This window comes from Temnothorax longispinosus, chromosome 5 (genome assembly GCF_030848805.1).
Source record: "Temnothorax longispinosus isolate EJ_2023e chromosome 5, Tlon_JGU_v1, whole genome shotgun sequence".
In the NCBI taxonomy this organism is placed as follows: Eukaryota; Metazoa; Arthropoda; class Insecta; order Hymenoptera; family Formicidae; genus Temnothorax; species Temnothorax longispinosus.
Window position 1 is genome coordinate 20,197,541 of NC_092362.1, and position 17,915 is coordinate 20,215,455.

A 17,915-nucleotide genomic window follows, 5' to 3' on the forward strand; every position below is an offset into this window, starting at 1 on the left:
TTAATAATAAAATTATAATTGCATTTTAGCTTAAAATTTCAATAAAATAGTATTTTTTTATTAATTCCACTTTATAACTTAATTAAAGTCCAGATATATAATAACAAATATGCCATCTAATTTACATGTAAAGATGTTTGCTATTTGCTATTTTACATCTAGAAAAAAAAACATAATACATCGAAATTGGTTTTTCATGTAAAATTACGCCTTCAATCTGGTTGAAATCTCGCGTGTTGTCTTTGTATTCCAATCTTTATAGCTCCCACAGGGGTCTTAAAAAAGAACTCGTATTCCTCGATATAAAATCGATATTTTCATAAAATTTTCATTTTTTTCGTTACTTATGATTTATGGCATATTGGATTGTTTATATTTCGCTCACTGTGAAAATCGTTATCTTGCATATAAAATTCCCTAATCTTCTAGTTTTTCTCGTAAATGCAAATCTTTATTTTACAATGTCGACACTTCGATACCAATGGAATATAAATCAAATTTATAAAACTTCTATAATCTCAACTTAAATCATTTTCTAAACACTTTAACTCTAGCAAGATAAATTGAGTAGATATTTCATGTTCTAACTTCTACGTAGATGCGCACATATGAATAGATTACGCTAAAGCGATGCGTATATCGATATTGGCGCAAGACCAAACAAGTTCTAGAATCGTTTTATTTATAGAAATTGTTAAATTAAATCCAATTTAAGTATTTATTTCTTTTAACTTTTCTATTGTTATATTATTTGTATCAATTTTAGTTCGTTTTACTCATAACATATTGTAAAACAAAATATAAATCAAATTTTAATAATATCTAATAATTATCTAATATAACTATCTCTTAATAATATTTGTGTGTACCTATGTGTATTTGTATATACTTATACTATTTTTCTCTCTCCTTTTTTCTATCTAAGCTGTTATACCTAAATTATTTAGACGATATTGATACATATATGTTTAATAAATGCACATTTTCAACACTTTAGTCTAAGATAATTCCTTGCCCTTACATACTGTTGGCTTTATCTGTTGCATTTATTCATCAAAAATAACAAAATAGCTATTTATAGTTTTTTACGATTACACGGTGCATTCATGTGATAATGTAATTCAGAGAAATATTAATTTCAATGTAGGTTTCATTAAATTAATTTAATTCAATTTTATTCTCTTTGAAAAGATAAAATTAATGAATCTTTTCGCATGCGTATACTATGCGTACCAAAAATTCCGGAACAGTTAATTATCTCGGAAAGTATTGATTTTTTGGAAAAATGTTTCAGATAAAAATTGGAAGGTTCAAAGAAGGCCAATGTCGATCTTATTAGATTTTGAGTCCGAGGTCCGTGTTGGGTCCTACTGGGCCCAAAATCTAATAAGATCGACTATTGGTCCTCTTTGAACCCTCCAACTTTTATCTGAAACATTTTTCCAAAAAATCAATATTTTCTGAGATAATTGGCCGTTTCAGAACTTTTGGTACGCACGGAATATGAAAGGGAGAATAGAAATGACAAGTATCCGCTTCATTTTCTCGCTCTATTTCCACAAATCACCATTTGTAAAAGACCTAATTCGACGGCAATAAAATATATTCTCTGTCCCGTCCTCTGAGCTTGTTAGAGCTTTCCATAAAAAATGTGTAATCTTCAATGAAAATAAGAGAATATTGAACCCTGTAAAAGAATACCCTCACATTTGAACGTGTCCGAGAGATTTATAACATGTCATTATCATGTTATATTGATTAAATGAAGCGTTAATATTTTACTTATCGGATATATAAGCGTATATGTATATAAAATTAGATATTAAAACCTTCATCAAATGTCTTTCCGAAACTTAATAATAATGTACCATTATCGAGAAAGACATCAGTAAACAATATTGTTGATCTTCATAAGTCTAATACATTAAGCAACTACGTTGTAAACTGCTTCTAAGTTTTAAATATAATCATCTCGCTCGTCAATTTGTTAATATATTTTCGCTCAGGTGTGTATCGTTTAAATGCAACGACATTGATCAATATCGATGTGTTTCGAGAGTAATATCAGAGTAATATGGTGCATTTCGATAATCAACTATGAATTCGAGCAAGATATATGTTCGCCATCTGGACTGCATAATTTAACTCTGTCATAGTATTCTATGGACGCAATCATGGATGATATTAAATATTCCAAGGATATTTGTATTTCCGCAGATGTTACGCGGATATATAATATAAAGTAATGCGGCAATAAATCATTTTTAAAACAACTACCTATTCAGATTGAATCGTATGCGTACATTATTAATGAAGCTTTTAAGACTTTCAAGAACAAATAAGATTTAAAAAAATTGCTGATAAATTTTTTCTAATATCATAGCTTTGGTTTAGTCATTTAGTTCTCCAGTGTGACCCGCACGAATGCAATTATATATAACTCGCTAAAAGGGCAATCCGAAAGCACTTCAGGATTAAATCAAAACGTATTTCAGTACATTCTTAGAGACAATATCAGTCGGTTTCTGGTCGCTTTGAAAAGAGCAGGGACGGTGTTCGTGCCAATTTCCGTGCACAGATGCGTGTAATACGATTTCGTTCATGGTGTAAATAATCTTATCGGTGGCCGAGCAGGTGCGAGCAAGTGCCAGTCGGGTATGTACGACCGAATCGTCTCCCTTGTCTAATTCCCGAGAAATCCATTTACCACGTACGAGTTGCGGGATTATCGAACGTGACTGCAGAAAAATTACGGATTGTTTATACCTGCATTCCGGTAGAGTTCTCCTAAGTGATGCTATAACAATTTTGTATCGGCCGATACTGGGTAGATATTATATCCACAATTTTACGATTGCACAAGTGATTTCTACAGCAATATCGCGTCGTGTTTCGTAATTCATCTATGACACTCTCTCCTTGCACTTTATGTCATCTCATTTCACATTCATCACTCGATGCCATTCCTGTCTCCCATGATAAACAGCAATATACGTACCATTTACCTTCACTTCAAGTCATTCCGAATAATTTTACGGATTTTCATATTAGCCTACAGAATGTCATGCTAATTTTATTGCCATTTTTATATACTCATTTTTCATATTTACATCTATATCGCATTAAAAATACATTTAAAAAAATGTTGTATCAACTTTATTTATAATGTAGTAACAAATTTATTTTTTATATTTAAGATAAAAATTTAGTAACATATTACGACAAAATAAGCGGCGTGTTAGCCTTATTTAAAGGGAATGGTTCACGTTGCAGGGAGGAAATGCGGTAATGGGGCGTTACGGTTAATTACGGCCGAATCCGTGGAATACGCCAACGGAATCTTAAACAAGTCAATTCCGCTGGCTTCCAATCTCACTATACTGATTCCATAATCAAATCTATTGCTCATTAAGAATCAGCGCATCATATCATGATCCCGCTATAACCAAACTAATATTATAATGTGGCTAGAACCCGAGTCTAATGTCTATAATATTACTATAAGAAGATTATTATACAACTGCATTAGTTTAATACGTATGCATGTGCACCGCAATTCTAATTTCGTTAGAATTGCTGTGCATACACATGTGCACACCTAGAACTATTACTAGATATTAGACATTAATTAATGGCAACTTTTATAACAAAAATGTCATAGTCATATTCTGTATTTTCTATAACGTACAATTATACTGTTCACACATTGGATATAATTAAATTGGATTAATTAAAACTTGATATTTAAAGAAAAATATAAATAATATAATTAAACATTATATTTTGCAACATCACATTTAAAATTAATAAGATAAGAGTACGAAATTACTTCACAAAGTTTAAAATTATCTCTTCAAAATACTAGATCCTGGTAATTAGATAATATAACACAAAATAGGTAAAAATGATCAAAGTACCTAACAAAAAGTAACGCAAGTACGTGACAGAGAGCGCTGATACGCCAGCGACATTAATGGGCAAAGTTTAACCCTTTAGTTGCACAAGTATCCCACCTTGGTAGCCATTATATGCTCTTAGATTGACGCCGGTCATCAGCGAGAGACATTAAACTATATATAAAGTGGATGACACGACGCTTCTGAATAGAAATTCTAACCGTAGCACAAAGGACATTTGCACTTGAAAAGAAATTTCATTATAATGCTCGACCATATATCAAGATTATGACCGATAACGAAAATACTTACCACTCTAAAACGAGCGTCGTTGGTTATTGAGTTACTCCTAGCTTTAATGCTCGTTTCGTAGGAATATGCTTACAATTTGTGTTAACTCGCGATGCACTTAACATAATATAAATGAACACGGTTACCTACAGTATAATCAAATTTAAAAAAAAGATATCTGATTATTTTCGCTCGTAATTATATATTGATGACTAGATGTCAATATCTTTTCGTGTTTTACAAATATAGAGATTAGGCAATTGTCTGTATCCTCGCGGAATACGGAGACGAGGTAATCGTCTCTGTATCCCCGCGGGATGCAAAATAATAATCAATGCGATAATGTAATAAACAAAAAAAAATAATTCATACAAATGAAGTTATCCGCAACGAAAAAGCAATACGGCGAAATGGCATTTTCGGAGAAATAAACAGCATGATGCGAATTTAATCCGCCACGCTGCAGCGCTGGTACAAGCGCTGTAATGAAAATTTCTGTACCCAAAGTCTGGCTACAATTAAGTGCTGGGTCACAGGCGTCACCTCGACAACCAATCTTATGCTTCGTTAGAAGATTGTTATTTATTAAAAATCACGTACAATTAAGGACCCAACACACACGTGCACACGCACTTATCGGTTTTATTTTTAATTGCTAATGGCACGGAATATACACTTCATAATATTGAAATTTTAATATTTTACGAGCGTAATGCACATCATAAAAGGCCATATCGTTTACGACTGCAGCCTCTGGCAAGAATGCGCAACGTTATTAAATTTTAACGGACTGGGAACAAGTCATGCATAATATTTTGTGTTTTCTTATATGTATTTTTTTCTTGTAATATACCGTAATAGATAACAATCTAAAAGAAAAAAGAATGTAAAATCACGTAAACATTATTTAACTTTTGTTGTCAGAGTTTAATTAACTTAGATTTTAATTTATAAACAGAAAAACGTAAATCTACAGATTGGCTATTCTCTACGAATTGACTATGTGCCTATTTACTATGTTTGACGATATTTCCTCCAACTCTGTTGTAATTATATAATTTCTTTTCAAAAGGTTTGAATGCGGTTTAAACGTATTATTCAATACAATTCTTAATAAGTACGAATAAGTAGATAATTAATTGTTAAATAAAATAATTGATAAAATGCAATACATTGATGTAAAAAAAGATTTAATTTACATTCTTATCTGCAAAGTTTTCGTAAAACTCATTCATTTTTGTAATACATTTTGTACACTACATTCTCCATTATAGTCGCAACTTTCCAACAAATAATTAATTATCGATTAGAAACACTTTGAATTATTTATGATCCTTTGGTATGCTATAGCACAGAAAGGCATGCGTTCGCATAGTGTAATATAACAATGCCATAACTCTCATTTATAACTATGATCATAATTCGTGTGTTATCTTCGTTGCTCGATTGTGCCATGCCAAGAATCGACTTTCATCGATATCCAAGAACCATCATATATCCGCGCACGAACTGCTGCCCGTATTCGAGGCACGATTCTACAAAGCCGTATCCTGTGTTGCTTGAGGCGCCTTAATAAAAACCATATCGAGAAAAATCCAAAAAGGCTCCTCAAATGGACACACAAACGTACGTGCGCACGAATATATTTCGATAATGCGACATGTGGGGGGGGGGGAGTTTAGATAACGGATTTCGTTATCAATTGGACTAATACAAATTCGTCTTATAATTGGTCAAGATGTTATTCCTGATATCAATTGTGGTTTGCCCCATTTCTAAAAAAGAAGAAGCTTTTGAGAAAGTTAGGAACTCTTGCCTTCACGCAAAATTAACTTTGCAGCCTTTAACATCCTTATCACGTTTTTTTTAATAAGAACAGCGCCTCTCCTGTATTTAAATAATTTATAAAGTTGTATATCACTTCTTGCAATAAAGCAATTGAAAATTTCTTATCACCGAGTAAAATTCCTCTTCTCGCGTTTGTATTAATCGGTTAAACTTCCTCCGAAGCGCGATATTTACCTCTCCGGGAAAAAAACGACTATTTCGCAACATAACACAATTTATCAGCCCTCGCGGGCTCATAGATATAAAAAATTTAACGATGGCGCATAGAAGCACTTACGACCACGTACTACGACAGCGACAGGACGCGTAGTCTTAAGTCACGTAAATTGCCACAAGGGGTACTCTACTTTACTTACTTTCATAATTACATAATTCAGATGCACAATTAAAAAAACTAAATAATATTTTTTTTATATTGTGCGATATTAACGCGTATTTTTTAAATGCACAGTACTATGTAAAATTCGTAGAAAATATGCTGCACTTTTCATTAACAAACACGCTCATAAAAACATGTATGTACGTTAATTTTATTTTATTATTTTAATATTAATTTGATTGTATTCATATTGTGAATAAATCACAATTTCACGTAGTTTGCATATTTGTAAAGAATATATAATTGTGACTAATTTCTCAACTAACTTGTAATTTATCGACAACACATGGGAAATATGTAGGTTACGTAACAAAGTTGACAAATTTTAAAGATAATTATAATTTTCGAAGTACAATGATCGTTCCCTGAAAATAGTAGAAGGATACTTCCCAACATCCAATAACGATCCCCTATAATACGCACAATCGTTGATGGATTACCGTCGATCCTAAGTGATGGAAATTGCTAATAAAGCGGTAGACATACAATAAGTTCTTATTACACCGAAAGTTAAAATCAGTTTTGCATCTCTATAAATAGAATGTGATCAATAATAACGAATCATTCCCTGAACCAAGAATTAAAAATATTATATTAAAAACCCACTTAAGAAGATACAAACTCAATGCTTTCCTAGTAATTTCACAATAGTTTATAACATAATTGTCAAAAGTTATAATCGTCTATTTATTAATAATCATTTTATAAAAATTTAAAGATATATAAGAGATATGTAGAAGATAAATAAAAATCCCAAAGATAAATGAAAGATATCGTTCATACGTTTTAACGAGACTGAATAGAACATGTGACGCTTAAGAACAAACGTTTGGCGGATTGAGATAGACCAATATCCTGCGGCAACAGCACTTTGATTGATTCTGGACAAACATTACTTTGAAATTCACCGATTTACTGGTGGGAATAGAGTCAACACGTAGCGGCCTTTCAAACTTTTTTATAAAATCAATATTCTTATCAGAAAAAATATATAATTAATTCAGATTTACAGCGACAAAATTTAAAAAGTTTGTTCTTAAATCAAAAAAGTTTACTTAAATTATTAGTAAAATGAAAAGGTTATTGTCTACGATGATACAGTAATCTTCTCTCTCATCAAGTTTTGGTAACGATAAATCTGCAACTCTTTGTAAATTTCATGTTCTCTCTTACGTCAAAATCCTTGAAAGTTATAAAGAAGAACTGGTAAGCGCGCGACCGCATACCGCATCCAAGGGAACTTGTTAAAATTCACAGACTTTCTTGTTCCAACGCATACGAAAACACCTACTTCTCTCTATTTTCCTCCCTAACTTTTCGGCAATTTTCGCCGAAACTCGAGATAGAAATATATATAAGTATAAATTTGAAGTAAACAAAATTGAAATGAAAGATAACATGACGTATATATTTCAATGACACGCAACAATTGCTATTTGTTTGCACATTTATTTACATATAAAAATCGGCAATTTTTATCTTAATTTTCGTTCCATGCTTAAAAGATTCCATCCCCTTTACTATTTTATTCAAGAATCTGCAGAGTTTGCGGACGGTTGCCATCGCATCCTGCGATCTCGGCTATGCTTTAATTATTATTTAGAGAACTTTGCGAGACAATTTCTCCGTGTCTGGTACTCAACAACCTCATGCAATTGATGTCTGGAACTCGAAACGTTAAGTGGCAACCTGAGGTTTGCGATAAAAGTGTATGTACAATATAGTCGCTGACCGCAGTGATTACGTAAAGAGACGAACGTTACATATTATAATAGAAGCACCATTATAAAAGCTAATTGAATTTCTCATTAGAATTAATTATTTTATAAATGACAAAAATAAAATTTGATCAGACATATATTTAAATAGATCTGTACCTCTGTGGTTACATCTTCTCTAATACATCAGAACGCCAGACACGTTTCAATTTTTCATCAAACTTTAACTTTATTGGCTATATGTTACTCGAAAGATAAACGTAATTTTCTTTCGAGAAATAAAAAATTCATAGGTTTACTTTACTCAAACATTTCTTTTTCATGCATGCACGACAAAAGAATGCATAAAAATGCATAAGAAGAAAGGAGAACAATAATCAAATAATTATAATAGTCGATTAATTATTTAACTCTTGTATTAAGATAAAGTACATGCCATATGGAAATGTAGCATTAAAATTTCAAAATACTGTTATCACATTGTTACTATATTTCAGTTTTAGCCATAATAAAAATATAGGACAACGGGAGATTATCTGCCACAAAGAACAATGGGGATAAAAAATAATGGCATAATGGATATCGATCCATGGTAATCGTTAAAAAACAACTGATATTTTGCGAGCCTCTCCTATTTTTATCGATATTCACGTTATTTATAAAAAATACAATAAACATTTTACAAATAGAATTTAATTTTAAAAAATATAATAAAATGTATTTTTATGGTATGGAAAATAAATAAAAAGTAATAATATAAATGCAAAAATTAAATAAATAAATCGACGTTACTAATATTAAATATTAGTGTTATTGCAATAACTTGGCCTTAATAAATTTCTTATATATAATAAAAAATGGTCTTCATATAATGAGTGATATTATATATCTACCGTATTTAACTAACTCTCCATCCTTTGATTATACTGCTGGTAAGTTTCCTTTTTATCACAAATTTTATTCGATTAACAATCTCATTACTCTTAATTAAAAAACAGATAAAAGATGAAAATAAAGCGTAGAAAATTCTGTGTTAATACAAAATGCGGACAATGATATTAGAAAAGTTGTCAGTATCATTATCGTCTCACGGAATCACGTTCGTCTTTAGAAAGAACGAAGCTGCTTTTAACCAACAACAAAAAAGAAATGAATGCAAAGCGAAAGTGCAACAACAGGTAGAGACATTGCGCAGACCAGAAAACGACATACTAGTGATTAAAAACAGCGTCGTTATTTTACTGTTTCTCAAGCTTAACAATAAAGCTCGATAATCCTAAGAAATATAAATATTCTACCAATACTTAAAAAATAATATAGTAGGAGAGAAATATTAATAATAATGCAGCTGCTTCGTAAAGACATGGAAATTGACTGAATTTAAAATTTTCTAGCAATAGCACGTATTTTGAGCATACATTTATAATTACTTTTAGTTTGCACCTTCTTTGTCGCGCGTCATTAACGTTTCTTTAATTCCGCGCGTCTTTACGCCCTATTTCGCTCATAACAGATCTACACTGCTATGCGGACTCAAACGTGCGAAGATTCGCAAATCCAGTTGTCCCACGGGATGCATTTCTTCTCTTTTTTTCCCTCTTTTGCATGGTTGCAACAAGAGCGAGTGGTAACGAATCAAACGTAAATCCATGGCAAAATTATGGAAATGAATAGTGGAGCATATTTCCATACAGATTGGTCCCCACGTTTCTCAACTGAATTGTTTTATTTTTTCTGCAATGTGACGCCAGACGTCATAATAAAACGACATTCGTCAAAATAATTCAATCGTTAAAAAAAAATTATAGTACGATGTTTGACACACAATAATTCGTACGGCAATTTCTGTAAAACCGCAGAAGACAGTCGATTATCGTATTTCGTTGGAAATTGCAAGTGACATCGGACCATAATGATAAAGCCAATGAGAGCGATCGTCAAGAGAATCGTTTACTCACAAGCTCGTGTGACTGTAATTAAACGCAGAAGCCACAGAAACCGACATTTCGATCGTTTTGGGAAGGAATTTCGCCTTGTCTTTATTACTGTAGATTGTTAGAATGACGGGAAAACTTGGATAATTTTGAAATCGATGCTGATCAGCCAGATTGGTGCGGTAAGACATAAGTCGGACAAGTACATCGACCATCTGCCTCAGTAGTGGACGTATAAAAGGCGGATTACGAGAGACGATGCATTCCCTAACCGACGCGACGTAGATAAAAGCACGTGCGCATTCGTCTTCGTATATTCAATTTATCGAAGTTCTTTCATCCTGATGACAAATATCGGATAACGATAAATCGAAATGGCGATAGAAGAGACAAGAATAACCACGAATGTGTATTAAAAATAATAATTTATGATATATGTACGTTAAATTGAACTAATACGCATTTTTCAACAAAACAAAATTCAACAGTTCAAAATACGAGCTATTGTTCTATTTTAATCAGTACGAGTTACTATTCTATTCATGAAAACAGAAATATCATTTTTCCTTTGGCTTTATACGTGCGTAATGAAGCTTTCAGAGTAAAATTTTAAATCTTCAAAAAACAGCAATAAAAATTTTGCTCCTTTATCGACTTAAAAGATTTATCGTTATTAAGGACCACTTCGACCAAACTGCGATTAACTTAATTTGATTAGGGTCACTTCGACCAAGCTTTAATTAACTTAATCATTGATTAGTTTATTGGAAATGACCAATCGCATTTGTCAATCTGTTTAATGAGCAAATGCGATTGGTCATTTCTAATTGACTAATCAACGATTAAACGGAGCTTGGTCAAAGTGGCTCTATCATATAGAAATGGAAAATTTATTAATATTTGGCTCAGAAAGCAAGCAACTTTGGTATTTATAGCTACGGATCGAGAACAATATTATCCATTATTTATTTTGGTCAGTACGACTCAATCAATTTGATGTTACAAAGCCGTATATTTCCTTTTCATCAATTCCTATGAGAGGGAGACTTCTCTCATAGTGCCGCTCGATGAAAGTATCCCAAACCAGGCCAGGTATTACCGTACTACCGACTACAATTATCAGCTGGAACATGCCGTTAACGAGGAAAGCCTTTCAAAGGCAACACAGAGTTTCGATTAAACTTTGTAGGTACTCCCACAAAAGAAAGATATGTATTTTTCTCGATACGCTAAGAAACTTATTTACTATTTTGTTCAATGAAAGAATCGCTTGAAAAGTTTTCCCTCTAACTCTTCTGCAACAAATTTCTGACAGTATCTCTAGCGCGTTTTTCTATTTTACGATATTACAGATACCTTATCGCCAATATGAAATAATCGATATATATATAGAAAAAGACAGTACTTGTATACTCGGTGTGTATTTTGCAATATAATATTGAGTATATCTTGATATTATTTATTACTTATATATTTATATATTTGTATGTACGGAATTATTGACAAAATTTAATTTTTACAGTGCAAATTTCTTAATTTTACCGGAAAAGATTGAAAACAGGCGTTATAAAGCTTTCTAATATACTTCATTTCTTATTGTGTCATTTGGTGCACGAACAAATGGGATTGCTCTTTCAGCGACGCGGGAACGTGCAACATAAAGTCGGTCGTAGTTGCAGTTTATGTGACACGTTTAACTACAAGCTCTTGCAAAAGCGTATCATTTCATATCACGTATACTTGCGGTATCCTATCAAGTTAGAAAAGAAATATTGAATTATTTTAAAGATTTCCATTTTTCAACTCTTATAAAATCAATGAAAAGTTTTAACTCCTTTGTAAAATATGTAATTAATAAAAATACCGAATATATATTACGTTATGTCTGTATAGTCTGTTAGAACACCAATGGTTTTAAATCAATTTTCGTTCGTAAATATTTGTGCTACATGGGTAAGCTCAAGTTTAGTACCTAAACCAAAGATGGACGCGCGTCTTCTTGCGTATAATCTGGATTTCTGTTAAGTCGAGAATCGTGATGTATATTGTTTATCCAACGTGTATATTCATAAGATTGCTCTCTATTTCATTCTTTAAGATAAAATTAAAAATGTTCTAATTATTAACATACATATTTAATTTATGATATGATATCACGTAAAATATTACGAAATGTAAACAAGAATATATCCTCAACTTTTAACTACGTAAATATCATGTACACATAAATAATATCATATCGTGCAACGGTGCAAGTTACTTTATAAATCTTAATCGGATTCCTTAATTGCAAAGGGACTCACAGCTCAAAAGTAAGGCAGAAGCAAGGAGATTTTCATCTCGATTAAAATGAGACTCAAAGTGATTTAGCAAGGTAATTGCAACTGACTCGTTAGCATCGGTCGATGCGGGGTCCCGCGCGCAGAGCCCTTTTAGCTGAACGATGCAGTGGAATGCATTGAAATTAGAGAACCGCATCGCGTCCGCATCAGGCAATAGTAGGGCATAGTTGTGGATCCGCCCGAACACCGTATTCAAATCACATTACAAATAATGATACGGCAAACTACAAAGATGGTCTGTTTTACCGAAATAAAATCACACTAACTATTCAACTACTAAAAGTGATACTAAAGTGTACAATGTAAATTTTGCACTGTTTTTCTTTACTTTTATTAAAAAACTAATTACATATATACGCACCATCTTACTTTAATATAGTTTTGCCTAATATTTCATATGCTATGTGTGTGTGCTACAAATATAAACCGTGCAATCCAAAAACTAATAAATAAATATATAACTTTGTTTTGGCCACGCGTAAATCTTTTGAAATAAATTAATAAATATAAATAAATAATTGTAATTAATGAAATATCTTGATTATCTTTTCCAGGATTTGGCAATGATTAATGCGACGAAGAGGTGATGTGATGTGGCGAAACTTTGGTTGGACGGCCATTCTGGCCACATGGACGATATTCCTGATTTTGAATAGCGGCTTAGCTGGCGAACAAATTCTCAAGAAACCACAAAACAACAATGAAGACAATGTTCATCATGAAACAACGCATCCCGTTTTCGATAAGAAAGTTGTCGATTATTCTAGGTTACGATACGCAAGAGAGAATTTCAAATCAAATGATCGTTCATCAATGCATGCAAAAGCAGTTTCTCTGGAATTCAAAAATACGGAAAATCGCGATTCACGACTCAATGGCCATGAAAAGCACATTGCGATGTCAAATGCAATAGCTACAACGAAATACTTGAAAGACAGCGACGACAAAAGTGAGCGACTGATTACAAAAAGAACGGGAAACGTATGGTTGTCGAAAGTTATCGTTATGGAAAAATCGAAGAATACAAGGAATTATCTTAAGTTCATGTCTAGCCTACGTCCGCCGCCACCTACATCCCAAGAGCTGAAAAGTGCCTCGAGAAAGAAAAGACGTAAGGAAAGAACCATCTACGTGTTCTTGAACGATCATAAAAAGATGGGAACGATAAGACACGATATTCAGGCGCATGACAAGAAAGGCGGACGGTGGAAAAAGTACGAGAGGGATCGAATCTTTAGTGGAGAAAACGGGATGACCGCATTCTTCCCCGACAAATTCACAAAGAATTCGCGTAGCGAGAAAGACAGTTCTACACAGAAGTTGAAAAATTCCGATATCTCGCAACTCAAAACTACGAAAGCGGAAATTATCGTGTCCAGATACGCCAACGGAGCACACAAACATAATAGGAACGAAAGAGATTTCCGCCAAAGTCTCGAGCTAACGAAAAACAGCACGAATAAATTGATTTACGTTAGAGTCAACGACAAATCTCGAAGAGTAGAGCCAACTTTTTCAAACTACTCAAGTTCAGAGGTAAATCGGAGTTGTGGGAATGAAACTATTACAACTACTACAGATAACGCAATCATAGAGAATTCACCGTACCAACGTTCCGTGGCCGTCACCTGGACTACATTAATCTTCAACTCCAAAATCTCGAGCGTAAACGGAGAAGTTGGTGATGAAGAAAATACCGTAAGTCCCTCTTCAGAGTATTCAAAATCGAAATCCTATAAAGTGAATGAGTTTCTAGCATCAGCCGAAACGTACAAACGCAACGAATATTCAAAGGTAGGATTTAAAGTAAGTACAGATACACACGGGAACAAAAAAGAAAACGGGAACAGCGTCGATTCGTTCACTTCTCGCGCATCAAATTCGCTCAATAACCATTTCGCTAAGAAAAGAGCCAGCTTTACGAAGCGTCCCTTTTTACATAGAAAAAAGAACGAATTAAAGGCAAGCGATATATTTGATCAGCGACGTCAATATTATTTTCCAACAAGCGATATTAATACAAATAGGAAAACAAGGAAACTTGGCGAGATGCGTATAAGAAAAAAAACGGAAGAAAAAGAGATTACCGCTGCTGCAAACTACGCAACGCACGACACGCTCGGAATCGAGCCTGACCCGTCACCAACTAATTTATCTACCAAGGGAATCGACAAATCCAACTTAGACTATCAGATGCCAGTGCGTATTTCAGTCACGCAGAAAAGGAATCCGATACACGTACGACACGTCGGATCTGACGCGGACTGCGAGCGCCGGCGGAGAACTGAGTTCGAGGCCGGAGTTCGTGACGCGTTTCGAATCGGCCTTCGGAATGTCTCCAATCCATCGACGACCGCAAAATTCAATAGCTTCCTTGACCAAAAACCTAATGGCCGCCCGAAGTACTCACAGAAATTTCATGCAATCAATGTCGGTACACTTCCACGCATCGCTGAGACAACTGATGGAAAATTGGAACACGACCGCGATGAACCTCGAGGAACTTCAACCGAGAGCGTATCTATCTTTTTCGGTGGAGCGAATATCGGCGATAATTCGATCGGAATGCGGAAGATTAATGGGCATGTGCAGTCATCGAGCGAACTTACGGATGAGCCCGGATTAGAAAATGTCAGAGTTACGACGAGACGAGGTGGAAATCATCGAGACATGAATGAAGGATCTGGATTTTATTCACGAAGCGACGGTGTTCATAACTCAAAGTATCGACGATATAAACGCCACGAAGATCGGAATACTCCGAGAATTTCGACATCAACTGAATTCGACAGCGGCACGTGGAAGACACTCGATACGGCAACAACAACGTCGAACTTGCTAATCGAATTTACCGCCAATCCACCCATTTCGACAACTGAAACAAATAACGTAGATCAAATATCGACTAGCGCGAAAGAAGTTCTTACATCTGTGGAAGCACCGCCGTCTTCGAAATACAGAGAATTTCAGAAAGAGTGGCAATCGACCCCATTGACGACTAATCACGATGAGAGATACACGAATGCTCCGGCAAGAATGGGTTTTAACGCTTCTGATTCATCAGAGATATCGTTGATAGATGCTCCGAAGACGTTTAACGTCAGTTCGGTAGAAACGCCGTATCTAATCGAAGCGCACGATCGATCGAGAGCGACAACTAAAATAGACAACTCTATTATTCCGAAAGAGGTTCCTCCAGCTGTCGAGGCAAATGTGCGAATATCTGACGCTACGAACAAGAACGCCTTCGAAGTGTCTTCGACCGAGCTCATTAATTCGCAAGGGGAACAAGGAGCGTACGGTAACGAATCCGTATGGACCATTGACCCACTTCCACAAAAGAACAATGACCCTTCTCGAGGTATATTCGAAAGCATCACCATGGAGAATATCATCGACTCATCGGCTAGTGACGTGCTTTCGGATCAGTGGCCTGTAAAGCATAGCGCAGTGGTGGAAGGTGATCTCGTCCTCGGTGGACTGATGATGGTGCACGAAAGGGAAGATAGAATTACATGTGGTCGTGTGATGCCTCAGGGAGGAATTCAGGCACTTGAAGCCATGCTCTATACGCTGGACACTCTCAATGACCGGGAGATTGTGCCTGGCGTCAAAATCGGGGCGCACATACTCGATGACTGCGACAAGGACACCTATGGTCTTGAGATGGCAGTGGATTTCATTAAAGGTACGTATGCGTACGTATGCAATGTCGGAGCATGATAATCATGTCCTTCTTTACGCATGTTGCACGTGATATCGTTACGCTTCGTACAACGAATCTTTATCAATCATAATATCGCAAAACCATGAAAAACTTAGATCTAATATTTCGTATCTGATTCTCACATTAAACTGGTCATCCGGGAAATACGACATTAAACTTGACATTTGATTTATGAATCGTGTAAATACTCTTCTCTTCTTTAGTAGTATTACATCGCTTTCCTTAATTCCTTATAATTTAACATTGCTTTCCTTCATTAATACGGATTTAACTTTTATGACTTTATTCTCCTATATTTTAGATTAAAACTAGATCTAAGCTTCGCTAATTTTGCCTTCCTGCGCAAAACCAAACAAAATCAAGTTTGAATATATCATATTTCTAAGAGAATTCCCGATATATTGTTTTACTATTGAAAACACTGATATACCGCAGGTTTATAATTTCTCCAGAGAATTTTTCAATAAATCAGGAAAATTACGCTAGCGAAATCACCACCACGTAATTTTCTAATGAAACGAACATGTATTAACTCATTTCTCTGCCTTGCGCAGTACACGGAGAGAATTTTTTGTTATATTTTACCCTTAAATTCACTACAAACTTGAGACAACTTGGCAACCGAGAAATTTTTAAAATATACAAAAGACATTTTACAAACAACGTGGTAAAAATTACCAAGCAGATTGGTAAATTTTAAAAAATTATTGAAATTTTCTAGATATATTTTAGTAAAATTAATCAAACATATTTTATATTTTAATGTAATAGATATTAATATTTTTTATTATGGTGGATATTAATCAGAATAGCTCGCATAAAATTCTTGGTGGTACATGTTGTCCCACAACTACCATGATTTCAGGGTAAATTTTAAGAGAAAATTATCTCCGTGTATAATGATTGCATACGCTCAAGGCGAAAAGCATATGTACATATATTATACATGTGTATATACACACACACACACACACACACACACACATCACACCCGTCACATTGTTACTCCATTTACATTTATATGATAGAGAATATAGTCAAATATCTTTTAAATCTCTCTTTAAATCTATTTATTAATTCTTCATATATTGATCGATAGTTATTTTGTTTATATTAAAATAACTATCTTGTTTGTTCGCTTCAATAATTCAAAAATTATTATAACAATAAACATATTTTTATTGTTCGATATCTCCTTTTTTCATCGAAGATTGCAATAGGTGCAGTATTAATTACGATTATAGACATTTTATATTTAAATATATATAAGTTTGTATATATGTGAGTGGATAAATAAGGTAAAAATTAAACATCAGTAGGCCAACGTTCTACAATGTTGAAGAAGTATATTCAACTACCGGTAAATTTCCGACCGGCTGTCGGTAAATTTCCACGTCGGGAAAGATCCATCGAGCTTTTCACAAAGTACCGACTACCCCACAGAAACGCCAGCATTTGATAAATTACGCGATTTATCGTACGCTGGGCTTTCTACGGATTTTGTCGCTGTCAGTATAAACTATAGAAATATAAAGCTCCATATCAAGCATCGATCGCGTCTATAAAATTTATAGAGCACTCTTTCCCCTACTTCAGTTTTCAACACAGATTCTCTTCTACAAAATATCGTATCATGTAGAAGAATTACTTTAACTTTAATTTGCAAATGTATCTGTTTGAAATAATTGTACAAAGCATTTTGTTTGATGATAATATCGCAAAAGGAAAGGAAGCATAATTTTCTCTTCTAAAATGATCTAAGAGAAATTCTAGTTTCTTT

General features: G+C 33.9%; 1 protein-coding gene across 2 annotated transcripts in view; it reads left to right on the forward strand.

Annotated features, from left to right (window-relative positions):
• The window catches only part of Glurb (metabotropic glutamate receptor B), a 121,814-nt gene that overhangs the window by 32,587 nt on the left and 71,312 nt on the right, over positions 1-17,915 (forward strand). For both annotated transcript variants that reach the window (XM_071779223.1, XM_071779224.1), the window contains one exon: positions 12,963-16,096. In XM_071779223.1, the coding sequence (XP_071635324.1) occupies positions 12,979-16,096 (3,118 nt within the window). In that variant the 5' untranslated portion in view covers positions 12,963-12,978. The remainder of the gene's footprint in view (positions 1-12,962; positions 16,097-17,915) is intronic.